Source organism: Akebia trifoliata, chromosome 8 (assembly GCF_017979445.1).
Source record: "Akebia trifoliata isolate Shusen 1 chromosome 8, ASM1797944v1, whole genome shotgun sequence".
Taxonomy (NCBI): domain Eukaryota; kingdom Viridiplantae; phylum Streptophyta; class Magnoliopsida; order Ranunculales; family Lardizabalaceae; genus Akebia; species Akebia trifoliata.
This window is the reverse complement of record NC_141382.1, coordinates 45,524,354-45,546,667: the sequence shown is the minus strand read 5'-3', so window position 1 is coordinate 45,546,667 and position 22,314 is coordinate 45,524,354. Positions and strand designations below refer to the sequence as shown.

Below are 22,314 nucleotides of genomic sequence, written 5' to 3'. Positions count from 1 at the left end.
TTTATTATCTTTCATCTTTTACATTTTTAATAATACCCTTCTAACTTTATTATTTTTCCATTTTTACTACCATTCTGTAGGTATGGGTGAACTCTAATTTGATTATAATGGTAATTTGTTAAAGAGAAAGATGTGCAACATTCTTTATTCGACTATGTTAATGGTTGCATTTCAAGGGTGTGACCTTTCTAGCTATGGAGGGTTTTTTTGCTCATTGCATGAAAGTCACTCCGAGATTTCAAAGAACGAATCTCAGATGATTAGTTGATCTGGGATTCTATGAAATTCCAAATTGACTTTTCTCCGAGCAAAAAGTAAAGAATCCTAACTATCACAAATGTAGATTGGTTGGTTAAATTGAGTTGATTATTGATAATGTTGCATTCAACCATGTTGACTATTGGTAATAGAGAAAGATCTAATGCAACATTCCTTTGCAATTATTTGTCTTCGAAAGGTATTTGAATTCAATCAATGATGATGACTTTTGCGAAATTTGTTAAAATGCAATCCTCACCAAAGAATTACCATTTTAAAGTAGACTTTAGAATAAAAATAAAATTAAGTTTTGGACTATCTTCATCATCACCCACTCCTGTAGAGTTATTAAAAAAAAAATTATAAATATATTTTAAAACTGTTTTTTTTCTAGTATTCTATGAACCACTAAGGGCCTGTGTGGATTGACTTTTCTAAGTACTTCTGACTTTTGCGGGGAGTTAGAAGCACTTTAAAGGTGTTTGGATAAATTACTCTTGGAAAGAACTACTTTACTGTGGAGTCATTTTAGTGCTTTTTCACGGAGTACCAATGGTGCTACTTTTCTAAACTACTCTTTCACGGAGCCACAAAACATTGTCAAAATGACGAGATTAGGACAAGTATGCCCCTCATAAATTTTGAAAATTACAAACCTACCCTCAAAAAGTCAATTGAAATAATATTATATTTCTATCTATTGATATGGTGGTAGCCTTTTGGTGTAACATTTGGGACAAGTATACCCCTCATAAATTTTGAAAATTACAAGCATACCCTCAAAAATGCAATTGCAGTAATACTATATTACTATCCATTGATGTGGTGGTAACTTTTTGGTGTAGCATTTGGAATAAGTATACCCCTCATAAATTTTAAAAATTACAAGCATACCCTCAAAAATGCAATTAAATAATATTTTATTATTATCCATTGATGTGGTGGTAGCCTTTTAGTGTAGCATTTGAATTTGGATTTTTAGCTCCCCCAATTGCTTACTTAATGATTTATCCGTGAGCATTCCAACCATGGTTGAAATTTTCTTATTGGAAGATTGATGTGAACAATTACACACAAATTTACTATCCATTGATGTGGTGAAAGCTTCTTCATATTTTTATTGGTTGTATATATTTGCTCACAATATTTTATATTTATTTATAATTGTTGGGTATTTATATTAGTTTTTATGAATAAAAACAATAACTTTTATTTCTTTTGAAGAATAATTTGTTGAGTTATAATGTTAAAAATAGTAACTGATACTTATAAGGGTATTTTGATCATTTAAACAGAATTCAAAATAGTTTCCAAACACAAAACTCTATCAAAAGTACTTCTAACAGTACTTTTCAAAACCTGCATCCTAACACACAACAGCTATCCACCTACTCCAAACAGTACTTAAAAAAGTACTTATGAAAGTACTTATGTTCTAAGTACTTCTGGCTCTTGTATCCACACGGGCCCTAAGATTCATTGGGATTCAAGAAGAAATACAATTTTCCTAGGATCAGTTTTTCTAGGAAATCTCTTCCCATCTTATTCGTATCTTGGGCATTGTCATTGAACACAAGAATTTTCCCTTAAAATTATAAAATTATCTTCTAGTGAGATGGATATGAAGATTTTAATTAACTCAAGATATGACTTCGGGCATAAATAAATGGATCCAAAATTTCTAGGATCCGATGCTAATAATGATGATGAACTTCGACCATCTGTAGGGTCCGTAGTGTTGTAATTTCATTAAAAAAATACATTGAAAAATATTTATTGGAATTTATTAAAATTTAGCCTCTAGTAATCAAACCAATTGAGAATCGAAATAGATAGAAACTAAGGGCCTGTTTGGATACCAGGAGCAAAACTACTCTTCCAAAGAACAGGAGCTAAAGTACTTTGTGGAGGAGCTGGAAAAGTAATTCTGTGCAAAAAGAGCGTTTGGCAATCAACTCTGTGAAGTACTGGCATAAGTACTTTTGTACTGAAAGTCTGTTTGAGAACCATACTGACTTCTCATGACTTCTAGAAAAAAGACCAGAATACCCTTATATTATACCAGTTACTGTTTTTTGTCTTTTAGTGTCATAATATGCCTTCAAACTATACTGTTTTTGACATTTTAACTATAAATATTAATATAATATAATATAATAAATATTAATATAATATAATATAATATTTTAAATATTAAATATTAATATAATATGTTTAAATCCATTATACTCAAAATTTAAAAAAAATTTGACAGACTGTTTTTGACATAATATGACATAATATTAAAAAAAAAATTGATAGACTGTCTTTTAGTGTCATAATATGCCTTCAAACTATATTGCTTTTTGACATTTTAACTATAAATATTAATATAATATAATATAATAAATATTCATATAATATAATATAATATAATATTTTAAGTATTAAATATTAATATAATGTGTTTAAATCCATTATACTCAAATTTTTTTAAAAAAATTGACAGATTATTTTTGACATAATATGACATAATATTAAAAAAAAAATTGACAGACTGTCTTTTAGTGTCATAATATGCCTTCAAACTATATTGTTTTTTGACATTTTAACTATAAATATTAATATAATAATATAATATTTTAAATATTAAATATTAATATAATGTGTTTAACTATAAATATTAATATAATATAATATAATATTTTAAATATTAAATATTAATATAATGTGTTTAAATTCATTATACTCAAAATTTAAAAAAAAAATTAATTATTAATAAAGGTTTCTTTCGTTTAATTTAAGAGCAAATGAATAAGGGATATTTTCATAGAAAATTAATAAAGTTAAGGGTATTTTGGTAAAACGAACCGTTAGATTTTGACTCCCCGCAAGATGAGTTTTGAGAAATAGGTTTTCTCGAATTCTTCACAAAGAGTAATTTCTTGCTCTTGTGTGGAGTAACTCTTCGAAGGAGTTATTCATCCAAACGCATCCAAATGACTTCTAACTCCTCGCAAGAGTTAGAAGTAGCTAAGGAGTCCTATCCAAACGCCTACTAAGAATCAAAACCATTTAAGAATTTTTTATTTTTTATTTTTTTTTTCCAATTTCATTAATTTGACAATTATCGGAATTCGATTCGATAAAATTTAACGATTTTGATTATGATTCCTTGAGGAATTGACCGAGACCCAACCCACCGACATCTCTAAATCCACCTGTAATTTAAGAAAAAGAATATAATCATTTGAATATAAATCCAGTTATAAATTTTTGTAAATGACTATTTAAATATAAATATAGAGAGATTATATAGCCACAAGAGCACCTCAATTCATATGATTGTAACAAGTATCGTGATAATCTAACGCTTTTTTTTTTTTGTACACTCTTTGATGTAGCACTTCACAGAATCGTAAATCTTTGTTCTTGTGTATGACGAAGCAATGGATCTATAGTTATATGAAGAGAGCGTACAAAAAAGAACGTCACATTATCACAACCCTATCAACAAAGATTTAGCACACATCCTGGGGTGTTCTTATAATTAATAAAAGTTGGTGTGGCAATAGAAGCTGCTAATGAATGGTTATCGAGTTAAACCATTTATCTTGTCCAAGACAAGACGGATAACAGAGTTTTAAAACCATGTATCTGTGCAGCAAATATAGAAGAAAAAAAAAATTCAAAATTAACGACGGAAGAAGGAAGTCCTTATTCTCTGAAACAAAAAAACACGAAAAAAAAATAAAAATGGCTGACTCAGATCAAGTTGGGTTTGAACATAGGTATCAAACAATCCTATTTGCATTAACTTAATATGCTTATAATTCAAAAATATTTCTTATATCTTGGTTTCTTTTACCTCCATATTCATATTTAAGTATGTTCTCTTTTATTTATGTAATTCTATATTTTCCTATGATGATTATATTACAACTTTAAATATTTGTTTTGTTAGAAAGTGCAATTAGCAGTAAATAAAAAATGGTTACTTTAGTCAATCAAAACTTTCTTCTTCTTCTTTAAATTTATTTTTAACTTAAAATCTAAATTTCTGAAACTCATTTTTAAGATAAATAATTATAAATTTTAAGTTCTTTTACATACCATCCATATTTATACAAGCCCTTATCATTATCATTGATGTGAAATTAATTAACCCCACAAACCCGAACAACGTGAATTGGGTTGGGTTTGGGTGGAGCAGTTGGGCAAAGGCGCAGGTTCGTGGTAGGATACGGTTGATCTCCAACCTCGCCCAATTTGGCCCAAACCGTCCAGGTTGCAGCCCTAGTTAACTAATTTGGTGTATGGGGTATCCAAAATCGTAGACTCCTTTTTTGCTATATATATATTTGAGGAATGGCAATTATGGGTACATCGGGGGTATTTTGTAATTTTGGATGCCTTCAGTGCATGTGGGGATGCATTTGCATTTTATAAGTTTCTATGTTAAGCTGATGAACCAATGAATAGCTAAGATAAGCTACTAATTTGGTAACTTTTTAAAATTCATTAACCAAAAATAATAATAAAAATGGTATAATTTCAAAAACTTAATTTGGTGAGTAATCAAGAAAATTTACAAAAATATCAATCGATTCAAGTATTAAAATTTGTTATAAGTGACTTTTTACATTAAAAATAAAACAAAATAAATCAAAGTCATAACAATATTAAAATTTTCCATAAATCTTTGAATACTTAATTGTGTCACAAGAACCAAAAAATAGAATATTATTTATTTAAATTAATTTTAACTAAAAATCATTAAAAATTATAAGAAAAGATAATAAAAATTAACTTGTATGAATAATAAAAAATATGTACAAACTTCCAAGCATGAGAATATGGATGCTTAAATACTAAATAATAGCTTCTACCTTTTTATGAATTAAATTAAATAGTGGGCCATTCAAAGAAATATATGTCTTTTCTCGTGTTTTTTTGTTATTAAATCTACTCAACAGGTGATTTGCTAGTTATTCTATAGACAATCCCATCACAAGTTTGTTGTCTTGAACAATTCACGTGTATTTCATTTTTCAACACACTATTTATGAGAAGCAACTAATAATTAATTAATTCATCGTCTAAATTTTATGACAATTTTCTTTACAATTCATCTGTTTCATTTTTTTAAAACATTATAATTTATTTCTTAAATGTGAGTTGTTCTCTATGAACTTAGAAAGAGAAAAGGTTTAATGAGATGTTGGAGGGAACTAAAATAATCCAACCAAACACTTAGAAACAAAGCAACATCATGCAAAATGTGGTGATTTGTTTTTCAGATGATGATTCAGTGATTGATTGATCATGAATAGAGAGGAGAGATAAAAATATGGGTAAGAGGAAGATATCAATAGGGAGGATCGAAAACCAGGACAAACGCATGGTCACTTTCTCCAAGAGAAGAAAGGGTCTATTCCAAAAAGTAGCTGATGCATGTTTTCTGTGTGGAGTCGAGATGACCATCATAGTCTTCTCACCAGCCGGAAAGCCATATTCATTCGGTCATTCATCAGTGGATTCCGTCATCAATAGCTACATGACCAATGGATCCGATTCTTCAGTATTAATCCCTAATACCAACGAATCATCACAATCGGTACCATTAAATTGTATGAACGAGATGAAGATAAAGAAGAAGAATAATAGGTTTTGGTGGGACGAGATCAATATCGAAGAAATCGATAATTTGGAGAAATTGCAACACTTGGACACTCAATTGAAGGAATTAAAGTTTAATGTTTTGAGGTGAGCAGAGGAACTTAAGAGATCAAGGAAGAGGAAGAGTACTGTTGAAGTTGGCGACAACAATAGCAACAACGGAGGTCCTGAATTGGGTAGTACCAATAAAGATGAAGAAACATATCACTTGTTGTTGTTTAATTGGGACGACGAAATAAACTCCATTTTCTAATAATAAAAGTCGCTGAATTTTCTCAATGTCACTATTAATTCCATAAATCAAAGTCATAAGAATATTAAAATTTTCCATAAATCTTTGAATACTTAATTGTGTGACAAGGAAATGCATAATAATTATTAACAAAAAAATAGAATATTATTTATTTAAATTAATTTTAACTAAAAATCATTATAAAAAAAATGTTAAAAAGACAATAAAAATTAACTTGTATGAATAACAAAAAATGTGTACAAAATTTCAAGCATGAAAATATGGATGCTTAAATACTAAATAATGGCTTCTACCTGTTCTTGAATTAAATTAAATATTGGGCCATTCAAAGTAATATATGTCTTTTCTTGTGTTTTTTGTTATTAAATCTACTCAATAGGTGATTTGCTAGTAATTCTCTCGATAATCCCATCACAAGTTTGTTGTCTTGAACAATTCACAACACACTATTTATGAGAAGCAAACAATAATTAATTTATCATCTAAATTTTATGACAATTTTCTTTACAATTCATCTGTTTCATTTTATTTTTTAAACATTATAATTTATTTCTTAAATGAGACTTAATACTCCATGAACTTAGAAGGAGAAAAGGTTTAAGCAATTAATGAGATGTTGGAGGGAACTAAAAAACTCAACCAAACACTTGGAAACAAAGCAACATCATAATTGTAAAATGTGGTGAATTAAATTTGAAAAAGTTGTTACAAGTGTAGTTGATTTGTTTTTCAGACGATGATTCAAAAGAGCTCTTATCGACACAGGTAGTTCAGTGAATATACACCCGCTGTCCATGCTTGAAGTGCTAGGTATACTGAATACCAAGCAGTAAAATTTGAACTAAAGGCTCTCAAATAATCCAAGGGGTGGAAAAGATGTCGCAGCAAATTGTGGGAATCCTACCACTTTGGGTCATTTGTAGGAAATTCAATTACATCCATACTTTTTGCATTATGGACGCCGCTGCTTCTTACCACGTACTTTTGGGAAGACCGTGGATCTATAAACACAGTGATATCATACCAGCAATGCTTTAAATATTTTTTGCATGGACAACAACATACAATATGGGCTGTAAAAGAGCCTTTTGAGGCTTGGAAGACAATTTGTGTGAATACTCCGGCAGATGGTACAATGCAAGTCCAAGTGCCTTTCATCCCGAAAAAAGTATTCAAGAATGGAGTAACGAGAACTCCACTCTCTGGAGAAGAATTAGATGAAGAAACTACAAAAATAATCCCATAGGTTCAGCCATCAAAGGACAGGATGATTTGTTATGTACCATTTGGGGTGGTTTAAAAAAAAGTGAAAAACAGATGGATTTGATCTATCTTTGTAACGTGCTTAATCGATTTCTTTTTGCATTTCAAAGATGATTCTAATCAATTGCTTGAATTGTTTTTCCTAAAAATGTTGTAAAAAAAAGTTTTGAAAATGATAATGAAAAATGAAATGTTTAAAGTGCCCAAGACATTTAGACAATAATGTTCAAAGTACCTTTAATATTTTGACACAGCTGAATGCATTTACAATGTACAAGATGCGGGCACCTGGAATATACAAGGTGTTCTCATGTTTGCCAGCTTCGTCAGGAGTGCTTCAAAATGAAAAAAATGAAATGTTCATAGCACCTTCAATGTTCTGACATAATTGGATAAGTCCGCAATGTACATGATGTTAACACCTGCAATATACATGATGCTGACACCTATGATGTACAAGGTGTTTCAAATTGGCCAACGCTGTTAGAAGTGCCCAAAAAATATTTGCTGATGAAGGATTAAAACCCTGAGGCTCAAAAAAAAAAATATGTTTGTCGAATGTTTCAATAATACCAATCATATTCATTTTGTATATCCAATGATCTAAATGAATAAATAATGCATCATGAAATGTTGTTTTTACTGATTTGTTGAAATAACATGTTGAGTGTTACAAAATCTGAACAGAACATTTGTGGCGATAATTAAATTATTCACTGAATTTTTTTTGTATTAATATGTATGCATGAAATCTTATACACATGGATCAGTACTAATGGAGTCGAAGAAATAAAGTCATTGTTGTCTAATTGAGATAAAGAAATAAAGTCGATTTCGTAATGATAAAATTCACGGAATTTTCTGAAAGACACCATTAGTTCACGATTCCTTCAATTGGCAAATTAATCCTAATTTATCAGCAGAGCTTTGAAAAATACATTTTTTTTATACTATATTTAATAAGAAAATCATACATTTACAATATTAAAAAAAAAAAAAAATCAATTCTGGTATTTATGTATTGTATGATAGTGTTGTAATTTCATTAAAAAAATAAATTGAAAAATATTGTTTCCATTGCATTTTAATTTTAAATCTTGGAGTTCAGTACCCACAAAGAGTAAGATTTGAAATCTCACTACGATAGTGACGCTAACCTCACTCAAACTAAAATTCTCTAATCGATTAAAATGATTGAGTTGACTCGTAGCATATGGTTAACTTGATGCCATCACAAAGTATGCCTGGATGACAGCAGCCAACAAGGACTCCTTATGGCTCAGATGGGTAAGAACTTACCCTCTTAAGGGCAAAAACTTTTGGATCTTAAAAATGTCAAGAGAGGCTTGTTAGAGTTGAAGGAAAATCCTCAAAGCTAGGGAGAAAGCTGCTCCTCTAATCTCTCAACTCTTAGGCAATGGCCATTCTACTAAGCTTTGGGAGGACCCTTGGCACCCCTTAGGCATATTAAAGTTCGAGTACTTGGCTGATTTTGAAAACGGCTCCAAAGTTGGTCCACATGCGAAGGCCTCTGCAATCATTAGAGATAGTAGTTGGAGAATCCCAGCGGGTAGAGAAGCTTCACTCCAAGAGATCGCTCAATATCTCAATGATCTTCCCATCCACCATGGCATAGAAGACATAGTAGTTTGGAAAGGAAAGTTCAATGGCACTTTCTCGGTTAGTTCAGCTGTTAAGAACTACATGATTCACTTTAACTCGCCTATTTAGGCCCGGCTTGTATGGAGCAAATCTAGAATTCCAAGACACAGCTTCATAGCATGACTTGCGCTTAAAGGTAGGCTAAAAACATTGAGAAAACTTAAAGATTGGGGATTAAGAGTTGAGGCTTCTTGCAAACTCTGTGGCAACCATGAAGAAGACACAAACCATTTATTCAATGGCTACTCCTATTCTAGGTAACTATGGACTGAAATCCTTAAGAGATATATGCACAATCGTACCTCGGGCAATTGGGAAGAAGTGGTGATGTGGGCCGCATCTAACTTCAAAGACAACTCAACAATTCAAGATATCAAAAAAGTTATTTTCTGTGCCTTCATCTATCACTTGTGAAGAGAGAGGTGCAACAGGATATTTCATAACAAATTTAACAACCACAACACTATTGTCTCTATGATTCAAGAAGAAATTCGGTTAAAGTTTGAAGATTCCTTGAAAGAGATCGAGGATAATAACTACAATCGGTATTTCCTTCAAGCTTGGGAATTTAATGCGATATTCTCTCAGCCTAGGAGAGTTTATTATTCCTGGCCAAAGCCAAACATTGGCACGTGGGCACTCAACACTGATGGCTCATTCTCGGACACTCGAGGTGGTCTTGGAGCTATCATTCGAGACCATGAAGGAATGGTAATTGCTGCTATTGCACGTCGGGTGAACCCATTCTCAATCATTTATCACAAAATACAAGTTATCCTTGAAGGGCTCAAGTTGTGTATCACAAAAGGTTACCTCAACATTCAGGTTCAAGCAGACTTATTAATGGCTGTCAATTTTCTTAACGACCGATGGAGTACTCCATGGAGTGTTATACACTTAATCCTTTCCATTAAAAGGCTCCTTCCTAGTTTTCACAAGTACACCTTCAACCATGTTTTCAGGGAAACTAACCAAGTGGCAGATTATCTTCCATCCTCTCAAGACTCTATGGAATGTTCTGAAACAGATAGTGGAGTTCTACCTTGTAACCTCGGTTCTATCATTGATAAGGATTGTAAGGATTTTCCTTTCTTAAAGTTGTAGCTGGTCTGGGTTTGCCTTCACCCTGCTGACCTTTCAAAAAAAAAAAAAAAGTTTCATAGACAAGTCAACTCGATATCTTAATGAGTGAGAGACAAGACAAGGTTCCTAGCTTTAAAGCCTTCTTTTGTTGCAATTCTAAAAATTGGCCTAAACGAGTTAAATCAACCAGTCAATCATCTTGGTATACTCGAATGAGTGAGATTTTTTATTTGAATCATCCGATCTGACTTGTCTGATATCTAATATTGACATTTTGAAAATATATATATATCGATCAAATTAACAAAACTTTACTAATTTTTATATTTAAAAATAATAATTAATTTTAAATAATTATTATTTAATTAAAATGTGAGTTTATGATCAAGCATCTTTTATTCCACTAGGGGTGTCAATGGGTGCCTATTTATTTAAAGCAAAATGAAGAGCAAAACCAAAATCGAAATCTCGTTTTAGTGGACTTAATTAAAATTTAGTCTCTAGTAAGAAGAATCGAAATCATTAAAGAATTTTTTTTCTTTTTTTTTATGGTTTCGATTTCATTAATTTGAGATCCGAAATCTAAACCAATAAAATTTAACGATTTTGGTTCAGATTCCTTTAGGAATTGATTCAACCCACCGACATCTCTAAATCCACTTGTGATCTAAGAAATCTTTGCAAATGATTATTTGAATGTAAATATGTAGAGATTCTATAGTAGCGCCAACTTTTACTAACAGCACCTCAATTCAAATGATATTAAAATATGAAGCATACATCTTTGGGTGCTCTTAGTAAATGTTGGTGTGGCAATAGAAGCTGCAATGAACCTTACCGAGTTAAACCATTTATCTCTCGGCTGAGACGAGACGGAAAACCGAGTTTTAAAACCATAATTTTGTAGCAAAAACCCATTAACGACAGAAGAAGGAAGCCCTTATTCTTTGAAAACTGCTACTTGAAGAAGAGAAAGAAGAACACATGAGCCACTACGACAGCAGGTCCAGCGATCCTGGTTCTTACAGAGACCGAAAAAGGTGACGTCACCCTCTCTTCTTCTTACCCCAAACGCCAAAAAAAAAAAAAAAATTGGGTTTCAAATTCTCTTATATTTTTCAGAGATTCGGGTTTCAGTAGTGGTGGCGGATATGAAGGAAGCTTTGGGCGGTCGTCTTCGTCTTCGAGTAAGAAAGAATTCGACATTGTTGCATCACCCAAGAAGATTGACTTGGATGGGTTGACCCCATTTGAGAAGAATTTCTATGTCGAGTCTCCTTCTGTGGCCGCAATGAGCGAGACTGAAGTCGAGTCTTATAGAACCAGGAGACAGATAACTGTTGAGGGCAAAGATGTGCCCAAGCCTGTTGGGGATTTTCGTGACCTTGGATTTCCGGGTATTTCATTTTCTTGCTTGATTTTGCCCCCTTTTTATTGTTTGTTTGGTTTAAATTTCATTTGTTTTTATTATATTTCGGTTTCTAGGAATGTTGGTTTTTTGAATAATATTTGTTTGAAATAATGGTATCTTTTAGTGAGAATTTAAAAATGTTATGTTGTTGGGTTTAAATTCGATTCTTAAATTGTGAGGGGTGTCGGTAAGTGAACAGATTAGTAGTGAAATATAGATGATTAGCTAAGAGGTTTTTTTTGGGGGGTCTGTGGTATTATTGATAAAAATTTGGGCTTGTAGGTTTGGCTAAGCTTTGTATTAGGTATATTTTAGTGAGAATTTAAAAATGTTCTTTTGTTGGGTTTAAATTCAATTCTGAAATTGTGAGGCGGCATGTCATTAAGAGAACAGATTTGTAGTGAAATAGAGATTGTGGATGGTTTTTTTAGACCCCACTCCTTGAGGTTTACTAAGTCCTTGATCAAGTTTGATGAATCATGATTTTCCAACTCTGCTCCTTCGATAGTTGGTCCTTTGTTCGTATTCCTCAGCTGCTGCTGTCATGGTTGAGCTCCTATCTTTGGATAGTTGGAGGGAGAAGGATGGGGCCTCGGTGTGGTGCCTACCAAAAGTCCTCCAATGATTATGTCAGAAATCTAGATGAAAGAGAAACAGCCGAATGCTTGAATGAAAATGAGGAATATGATGAATAAATTGCAGAGCGAATTCAGATTTAAACATGTCTTTCTTCTCGTTTTTTTCCTCTCCCCTTTCGCACTTTGAGTAAGGGGGTTTATAGTTCTGAGTACGGGACATGTGTCACCACATGGCTCGTCCAGGTGTCTTGTCGAGTAGGGCATGAGCTGGCTACACTCTTGGGTCTCGCACCCACATCTCATTAATGGTAGCACTTGAGTTTGATTTAAAGTGTCTCAATGCATTAATTACTGAGTTAATCTGATTTTACTGTTTGAGGGTTGGTGAGTCAGAGAACGTCGCTATCAGTGTTGCTTCAATACGTACTTGCAGATTCTGCATTAAATGCAATGATTCGGTTCATGGTCATGCCTTGCTTTTGTCTTGTTATACTGTGTTAATCGACCTTTACTTTGACATGCTCCTTCCCGTTCGATTCAATTTTATGATTGTCCAGACCTATCTCATTGTTCTGACTTGAGTGATCTTACTTCTTGACCAATTTTGCAGTTTTCTGAACCAAAGTGCCTGAGGTTAAGGTCGGACCAGTGTGGCTGGGGAGGACATGTGTCCTTATCTCATGGCGTGATGAAAATGATTTCCACAAATATGATTAGTTAAGAGGTTTTTTTTTTTTTTTTCGGGGGGGGGGGGGGGGGGGGGGGGGGGGGGGGGGTGTGATATTATTGATAAAAATTTGGGCTTGTAGGTTAGAAGCTTTGTATTAGGTAGATTTCTTGTACCCATTGCATTAGTTGAGGTATGGAACATCCATGAGTTGTGATTATAGTTTTCCTATGGTGTCATTCTCACCGTTTTGTCAAGAACAATGGCATGAACTAGCACCTATTTGGAATTTTATAGCTAAAAATTTGTGATTGAATCCTAATTGTAAATGCATCATGTCAAGATTCATGTCAAGTTGGGGTAAGACTATGATCCAAATGATATTGCACAAATCAAGTGAATGGAAAAGTGGTACATTGGGACTGGATGTGGCCCATCCAATACACTCCCAGATAAGGATTGATTGTTATGTCAGATTGAATGATCCGGCATATGAGACATGAATTATGCTTTGCACGTGAGAAAGTGAAAAGGAAATGTAATAGACTTAGGGCATAACTAATAGTGAAAATCTCAGATGTGGATAGTTGTGGATCCCTGAGATCTCTTGAAGGATCGTGGGAGAATCACAATGTAAGGAAATTGCTATAAGGAAGGTAACTCTATAAATAGCCAATAAAAGATCATAAGAGAGGTCTTTTAGTGAATTCTGCGAGTTATTGACTTAGGCATTGGATATTTTTTGACATGCAACACACCGGTGCCCCCAAGGTGACAACTAAAGAATGAAAGATCTTGTCTATAGTAAATTAAAGCTCGTCCATTGATGATCTCGAGATGGTTGAGGTTGAAGGGAAAGTTGCATCTACAGAGATCATAGAAGGTTTTTTATTTATTATTATTATTTTTTTTAATGTTGTTGAGGATGAGGTAAGAGGTTGTGATGCATTAAATATAAGAATTATATGAAGATTTGACTTAGCCGAGTTGGTTCAAACTTAGCTGAACTTGGAAATGACTTGGCTAAGTCAGTTATGTGGTACCATGTGTATCATTTCTGGTGCTCTCTTGTTATAATAAATGTGTATTTCATTTGTATGAAGTTTAGAAAACCATGGGAAGTTTTCCTGTATAGATATATGTAAACATCACTTCACATAGTTGTAATTGGCCAAAATATGAGCAATTGATCATGGCTAACATTAGGAGATGGTTGATATGATTTGTAATTGTATAGCTGCAAGTACTATCTATCTTAGTTTTGGAAAAACTAAAGTCAAGGTGTTTATCACATTTGTGGGGATAATAATGATTTTGGTTGTGAGATCAAACTATTTGGAAATGTTACACTCCATGGATAACTAGCATAATGGGTTAGGCCCTATGGATATTAATTGAATTATGAAGAGATTTGTGTGTGCGTGTGGGCGGGGGGGGGGGGGGTGTGTGAATGGTAGAGAAGGCCCCCCTTTATCTTCAAAACTCCATAATCTCTTGTCCTCCTTTAGAGAAAGGGTAGTGACTATATCTAGACAACCTAAGATACTCGTAACAAAATCTATCTCGTAGTCGTTCAGGTTTCTGCGAAAACCTTAATCCCATGAATAACTCTCCCCAAATCCTACTACAAACTCTGTAGCTGTACCAATTTTCTTAGTTGACAACAAGAACAAGTCAAGGAGAAGTTCTTGAAAAAAAAAAGGAGAAATAATCGAAATATGGTCTTTATAACTTGGAAAATCATATGATGAAATTCCTTGAATGTTAATTTGGTTGATATTAGGGGATACAAGGATTTTCGAGCGAGTATGTTGACATTATTAAGGATATTTTTGTTGGATCAATAACTTAAAAAAAAAATTGGTGGCAAGTCTATGGAGTTTCATGGAATAGGATTACATTCATAGTCACCAATTAAATTGAGAAAAACAAAAATGGGGAATTTCCATATTATTTTAGTAATCTCAGGTATATCAACATAGAATCCTAGATAAAATTCTAGTCTTCTCAAATCTAGTCTAAGACAGTGCATGCTTAAGAAGACATAATCTTGATGAAGATGATGGTAGGCATTTTATCGATGAAGCATCAGAGAATGAAGATGACATTGGATTCGATGATAGAACTTGGATTGATGATTATAATATTTTTATATTTTGAACAATAAACCTTGAGTGTGTTGTGGACTAGTGATTACTTTTTTGTGAATGTATGGATGATAACAATCTGGGGTTTGGTGAGTTATTTCTAGTTTAATATAGGATTTGAAGATATAACATGGGAACACCATTTAGTCTGAACAATTATACAACCCTAACAATAGCCTTTTTTTTTTTTTTTTTTCCTAATCCCCTTGCCAACTTATTCCCGAACACCTACTTGGTGACAATTGCTCCCGAGTCGTACATTTTTCCATGGTTATGGATAGGTCAACTTTTAATATAAAAAAGGGAGACTGTGGTTTATGTTCTTTGTACGTATAGTGTTTGTTGATAGAACTAGAAAGGGAGTTAATGCAAAACTAGCACTATCACGGTATATCTTAGAAACCAAGGTTTTTGAGATAGGACCACAACAAAATATATGTAGTGCAGTTTTATCAAGGATACCCATAGGGATGAAACACTAGTTAAGATTGATGGGAATGAATACCCCAAAGACATCAGTTCGGTTATCTATTTCAATTGTCCATAAAGATGATGTGAGTGGTGAGGTTGTGAATCATAAAATTAATGCTTGATGGCTAAACTAAAGTAGAGATGTGCCTCCAATAAGATCCGAAATTAAATGCCGTGACAAAAGATATAACTGTAGATTAAGTTGACTGGTGAAATGAGATTCATGTTATTGACACAATTTTTGGCATAAGGCATTGACTATGTTTAAAAAATGCATACTTTTGAGGCTTACACCCCTCATCTTTATGTTTATGTCTCACATTTTAGGTCATTGAAGCACCTCGTTCAACACATCTGTATTTGAAAAATGGGTTGAGTAAGATGTTGGGAAAATGACTACGATCTGTTGTTTATTGCTTTGCCCACCCCCCCTTCCCTCCTTCCACTTCCCATCTCTTTCTGCTATGGTTTTGATTGGAAGAAGCTACTGCTTTAGTATTAATTGTTTTTATTAGGCATATTAGCTATTTTAATTTTTAGGTCAGAAAATTTTGGATAAAGTTACCCTTTCGGAGATGCTGTAAATTACAATTTCCTTGTTCGCCTTTTCACATTTTTTTTGTTTCACATTATGGATTATGTTTCACCTTCATTTTATTTTCTGAAGAGACTAATTGTTACAATATACCTTCTTGATTCAAGATTATGTCATCCACGAAGTTCTGAAAGCTGGCTTTGTTGAGCCTACCCCTATTCAAGCTCAAGGATGGCCAATGGCTTTAAAGGGTCGTGATCTCATTGGGATAGCTGAAACAGGTTCTGGAAAGACACTTGCCTATTTACTGCCAGCCATTGTCCATGTTAATGCTCAACCATTTTTAGGTATACAAATTGATTCCTTATCGTTTAAATATTTAGGAATATTTGTTCTACTCCCTTCATATTTTCTGTGCCTACTATAGCTTCTGTTATTTGCTTGGGTCTAACTTTTCTGGTGCATCTATATTTTCAGCTCCTGGAGATGGTCCCATTGTCTTAGTGTTAGCCCCAACCCGTGAACTTGCAGTTCAAATACAACAAGAAGCTACTAAATTTGGGGCTTCATCAAGAATCAAGAATACCTGTATATATGGTGGGGTTCCAAAGGGACCTCAAGTTCGTGATCTTCAGAAAGGTGTGTTTCTCTTAAGTTTATGATAACTTCACTAATATATTTTATTAACTGAATAGCTTGGGGTGGAAAATGATTATTATTATTTGTTTTCTGATTTAGGTGTTGAAATTGTAATTGCTACACCCGGAAGGCTGATTGATATGTTAGAATCCCATCATACAAACTTGCGAAGGGTTACCTACCTTGTTTTGGATGAGGCAGATCGAATGCTAGACATGGGTTTTGAACCCCAAATAAAGAAAATTGTTTCCCAGGTCTGCTTCTGTTACCTTTTTTTAAATGCAAAATTTGTCCTGATCGTCTTTCTTTGTGTCATAAAGATAGGGACGCATTTCACAATGTTGCAGTTTGAATGTGTTTCACATGATCAGTAACAATATCCATGTGGTCAATTACTCTTTTATACCTTGGTTTTGCAAGGGAATTTAATGACCTCACGTGTTGGTGACTATACTACTTATTTGGTGAATAGAGGTGGTTTGAACTTGGAAGGTGTCATGAAACTGATTAGAGCCTATAAATGTAAAACAGTGATAGATTGTAATGGTGAAGAAAAAATAGAGGATAAGGTAGACAAGGGCCAAATTGGGGTAGCAGACGGAGAAGCTAATATTTTGGACCCTCAACCCATGCAGTTTATGATTGCTTGTAAGATTGATTTGGAGTCTAACTATTAGATGGATTAAAGAGAACATCCTAGGCCTAAACACCATTCTAGGCCTTAACTTTTACCAAGAAAGACAAGGAAGCCTCTCACCTTTTGAAGTCTATGGTCGCAAGTATTGCAATTGATAATCGTCTTTATCCTGCTTCTACGGGAGTTTGTAGATGAGGTATGTCTACTGTTTATCATGGTTTTGCCAAGATCTTTGGTTCCTTGTAGGTAGATTTGACAGTTAGATTTTGGACGATCATTGGTGTGGCAACCTTCCTCTCTAGGATCAATATCCCTCGATGTTCTCCACCAAGTTTTGAACTTCATGATTTGTAATGGTGAGGGGTTGGGATTTCGATTTCCGCATAAATATGAATAATTGTGAGATTTCTTGGTTGCTACTCTGTTGGCTAGTATCAGCACGTGCGACTCTCTCATTGTTGACCACTTGATCCATAGGCAATGAATGATTATGGAGTTCTGTACTATGTATAGTTGAATGGTGAATCTGCTAACTACTTCTTCCTTCATTGGGATCTTGCTAGAGTTTTCCAGGATGGTTTTGTTAATCATTTTGTCGTTTACTGGATTTTTCTAGCTATGTTTAGTGATCTTTTTATTAGTTTGCATGCCAATGTTTTTTCTCCTAAAGGGAGGCTCACTTGGAGGATTCTCCTTTTTCTGACTCTTTGGGGCATTTAAAGGGGGAAAACTATGAGTCCACTCATAGGAAAGGGTTTATTTCAATCACTCTTGATGTAATTTTTTTAATTTCAATAGGTCAAATGTTTGGAATGTAAAGGGTTTTTCTTTGAAGATTTTGGTTTTAAATGGGAGCTGATTATTATTGCGGTAGCATGGTCTTCTTTTGTTGTAGCTCCTTGCTAGGTCTCCTCAACCTTCTTATCATCATCATCATCATAAATATGAGATTAGCAGAATGAATCTTGTTACTCCATTCAATTTTGTTTTAATCCATATCTTTTGTTATTATCCACTCTAACAACCTCAAACCAAATCATTTGTAGTCATCCTCTCATTCTTTTAGAACCGTCTACGTGCCTTAGTTTTATCACATATGGGCTACACTTACATTTTCACAAATGTGGTTATTTCAATCCTATCTTCTATACCATCTCAGGATCTGCATCTCTGCTATGCTCAATCTATTAACACATTGTTTCTTGATTGCCCATCGTTCATCTCCATGACGTATAGCTGGTCTTGCTGTCATCTTATAATATTTTCCTTTGATTTGATGGTGAGGCATCGATCACATAGCACTCCAAAAGTACACCTCCACTTTAACCATCTAACTCCGATTCAATGAACAACATCCTCTTCCATCTCTCCATTATTGTGGATAATAAAACCAAGGTTATGGAAATGGTCTCTTTGGGGTATTTCCTTACCATCAATTTTTTTACTGGGTTTTCCTCTTTATGCATGCCTTTACTAGCGTCTTGTTCAATATATTCTATCTTGGTCCTACTTATTTCTCTTTTCTTTTTAATGAAATTTGTACTTATAAAGAAAATAGGATCCAAAGATGTGATTCGATAAATCCTTTTGTCTGTTATCCAAGAAGTGAAGCTCAAGTTGTGTCCTTTCAAGGGTAACCTTTTTTAGATGCCTTCTTATGTCCAAGTTTTTTGCGCCTTAGCTTCATTTTGCATTCCAGAAACACGAGTGGTCTTCAATGTTCCCTCTTATGAAGTTTCTGCTAGAATCATAGAAGTTACTATTGCCAATGCTAATCTCTTAGGAACAGGTAATCCTCCTAAACTGCCATTATGGATACTAAATGGAGATGATACATCAAATATAACCTCTTATGTGTCTTCCTTTTTGGTAGCTTGGTCAAATCCTAGTTAAATATTTGACATCCTCAGCAAGTTTAATGTTCTATGAATTTTGTATGTGAAATATTACCTTTTACGTGTCTTTTCCTTTTCTTCTTGTTTTTATTTTCGGGACCTATTTGGATATGTTAAGGGTTGTTTGACCTTTGTAAGTGAATGCAGCTCATAATTGCAACATATCTGTCTGTCTTCTATTTCCTATTTATTTGCCTTAGAATACAAAGAAGTATTACAGCACTAAATCAAGCTTTTCTATAGCAACATTTTCTTATGAGGTCTGTATCTTGGCATTTATGGTACTTGTTCACCTTTTATTATAAAATTAATATTATTTTGTATCATAATAATTCAAGTGGCTTGTCTTGTCGAAAAGAAGATTTGATAAATTAATCTGGGTTCTGGAATCATTTTAGAAGTTTTCTTTCAATAAAGGAATTTTTATTTTGAGCTGGGCTTGTGAAACGGAATACTATTTCCAGTTTAACAGAACCCAGAAAGCAAATCTAATTCAATAGAAATTTTAAATGGACTTGACTATTTAACTATTACTGGTTGCTTTGACTGGTTATACAAACAACATAAATTTTGACAGGCATGAACCTTGTATTCTTCGAATTTAAATTTAATTTTAAGCTTTAGGAGGCTAGGCTTGGGATTTTTCGGGCTGTTATTCAATTACTATTTTTTACTCAGATTCGCCCAGACCGTCAAACCCTGTATTGGAGTGCTACTTGGCCCAAGGAGGTCGAACAACTTGCAAGGCAGTCCCTCTACAATCCATACAAGGTAATCTCTTTTGACTTTATTGATGTATGGACTCCTGCGAGGAGCATTTCTATGCTGAATCACATACGTTATATATTACTTAATCGGCTTCCCTTGCACTTGCCATAGGTGGTCATTGGTTCCATAGACTTAAAAGCTAACCATGCAATTTGTCAACATGTTGATATTGTTTCGGAGAATCAGAAGTATAACAAGTAGGGCAAAATGTACAGTCCTTTGATAATAATCTATTTATTTGTTCCATTTTTCTGTAATTACGTGATTTGATGCATCGGAATGATGGTTTGTATTTGTAATTTCAGATTGGTGAAGCTACTTGATGATATCATGGATGGTAGCCGAATTCTAATATTCATGGACACCAAGAAAGGATGTGACCAGATAACTAGGCAGCTTCGCATGGACGGTTGGCCAGCACTATCGATCCATGGAGATAAGAGTCAAGCAGAGAGGGATTGGGTTCTTTCGGAATTCAAGGCTGGCAAGAGTCCTATAATGACTGCTACAGATGTCGCTGCACGTGGTTTGGGTATGTATACATGCACACATGGATCATGATACTGGATTTTTCAAATCGTATTGTTGTACAGTATCTTTGCTGATCTGGCATGACGTGCATATTATGGTTATAAATGGTCTATGTTGGAGTTCGAGGCAGAATTGTGGTGCCTTGGACCTTTCTCGTACAAGCCATGTTATTCAATGGCTTCTATAAGGCTTTGATGATGATGTTAAGAGGGAGTTTTTCAAGAGTTGGGCTAAATTGGGTGTGGGCTTCTCTGCTTTTAAGAGGAAATTGTGGAGCTTAGTCCCCTTTGTCGTCTGTTTGGGAGTTTGGAAGGAAAGGAATGATAGGGTCTTCGAGAACAAGGTGAGGGAACTTGTTGATGTGCTTGGCCTTATCTTCCATTGGAGTTCGGTGTTTGTGGAAGCTAGGGGGGTCTTCTTTGAGGATTTCTTGGGTAGATGGGATTGGGTTTGTAATCGTGTGGGGAATCCTTAAGTGTCTTTCTTTTTTTTTCTCTTTTCCTTTGTAACTCCACCTGGGTTTGGTCTCCACGACCATTTCCGATATAAAAAAAAATTAGGAGTATGATTCAAGTAGATGACAATGCGAAATTTTTGGAAAATGGAATAACCTTGTTTATGTATATTTTGTTTTCTTTTTGACAAGAAGTTGAGAATACATTTTCGGTCATTTTCATTTGGTGGTGGCAGACGTGAAGGATGTGAAATACGTGATCAACTATGACTTCCCGGGATCACTAGAAGACTATGTCCACCGTATTGGTCGAACAGGCAGGGCTGGGGCCAAAGGAACTGCATATAGTTTCTTCACAGCTGCAAATGCTAGATTTGCTAAAGAACTTATTAGCATCCTTGAGGAAGCAGGACAGAAGGTCAGTTCTGAACTGGCGGCAATGGGGCGCCGTGCACCTCCTCCCCCATCAGGTTAGTTGGTTCTAGTAGAGTTTATATTTTCGTTCGAGACAAAAAAATGGCAGGTGGTTACCTTGAGACAAAATTTTAAACCTTGCATGATACATTAGGCTGCAATATACAGACCAGTCTCTTTACTTCGTAATGTTGTCTAAAAGGTGTACTTATTATCAATCAGGTCACGGAGGCTTCCGCGATCGTGGGAGGGGTTTTGGTGGTGGTCGCCCTTGGAGCTAATAGACCAATATGTGGGAGAACAGAAAGGCTATAAAGAGAAGCAAAAGAGAGTCTTACCCCTTCAATCACAGTCATCGGGGCTTGTATTTATAGATCGATTATGACCCATTGTTGGTGGGGTCCTCAAGTAAGTTCTTTCTTGAAATCGCCTTTGCATGCAGGGAAGACATAATGGGCAATATAACTATATAAGAGAGTGGAACTTGAAGGCTATACCCTGATGAATTGGGTGCGCCAATATATGCAGTTTGTAAGATAGAACAACTACACATTTTTAACTGTTATTAAGGAAGAATGAAAAAAAAAAGAAAGAAAGAACACATTTCTCAATTCTGTAACATTTTTTTTTAGTTGGACTATTAGTCAAGTTGATGTTGTGAAGGTTGATTATTGAGTTGTTATTCCCGTTAACGCCACAAATGATTTCTCTTAATTACAAAAAATGTCAAATGTTATTATTTGCATTTTTACAGGTGTCTGCACGTGCGCTATTGAGTCTGAATTAGGGAGAAATATTGGTTTGGGGTTTGAATAGTTAATCTTAGTAAATCAAGGGCTCCAAAGAAGTTTGATGGGTAAGCTTAGTTGTTATAGGAGGCAATAGTTTTTTACTTGCCTTGCATTGCAAATACTTGAGTGGTATAAGAGGATTGATGCCTTAATAATGATGCATAGATCTCGTTCACTTTTTTTCTCATTAGCATGTAAA

At 34.1% G+C, this 22,314-nt stretch overlaps 3 protein-coding genes across 4 annotated transcripts; all 3 read left to right on the top strand.

Moving 5' to 3' along the window:
* Positions 1-5,587: 5,587 nt before the first annotated feature.
* On the top strand, positions 5,588-6,007 carry LOC147397147 (agamous-like MADS-box protein AGL61). Its single transcript, XM_086450186.1, has one exon. It carries the CDS (start codon positions 5,588-5,590, stop codon positions 6,005-6,007), a length of 420 nt encoding a protein of 139 aa, XP_086306312.1.
* Positions 6,008-9,568: 3,561 nt separating this feature from the next.
* LOC147397146 (uncharacterized) lies at positions 9,569-10,198 on the top strand. Its single transcript, XM_086450185.1, has one exon. The coding sequence runs from the start codon at positions 9,569-9,571 to the stop codon at positions 10,196-10,198; it is 630 nt and encodes a 209-aa protein (XP_086306311.1).
* An 880-nt stretch (positions 10,199-11,078) lies between these two features.
* On the top strand, positions 11,079-21,995 carry LOC147397145 (DEAD-box ATP-dependent RNA helicase 20-like). Of its 2 annotated transcripts, none has more exons than XM_086452645.1 (10): positions 11,079-11,217; positions 11,315-11,574; positions 16,154-16,333; positions 16,464-16,625; positions 16,725-16,879; positions 19,836-19,928; positions 20,037-20,122; positions 20,231-20,457; positions 21,147-21,380; positions 21,547-21,995. In XM_086452645.1, the coding sequence occupies exons 1-10, from the start codon at positions 11,162-11,164 to the stop codon at positions 21,603-21,605; spliced, it is 1,512 nt and encodes a 503-aa protein (XP_086308771.1). In that variant the 5' UTR covers positions 11,079-11,161; the 3' UTR covers positions 21,606-21,995. The 2 variants fall into 2 exon arrangements, with proteins under 2 accessions (XP_086308771.1, XP_086308770.1); XM_086452644.1 differs by having other exon boundaries at positions 11,300-11,574.
* Positions 21,996-22,314: the final 319 nt, after the last annotated feature.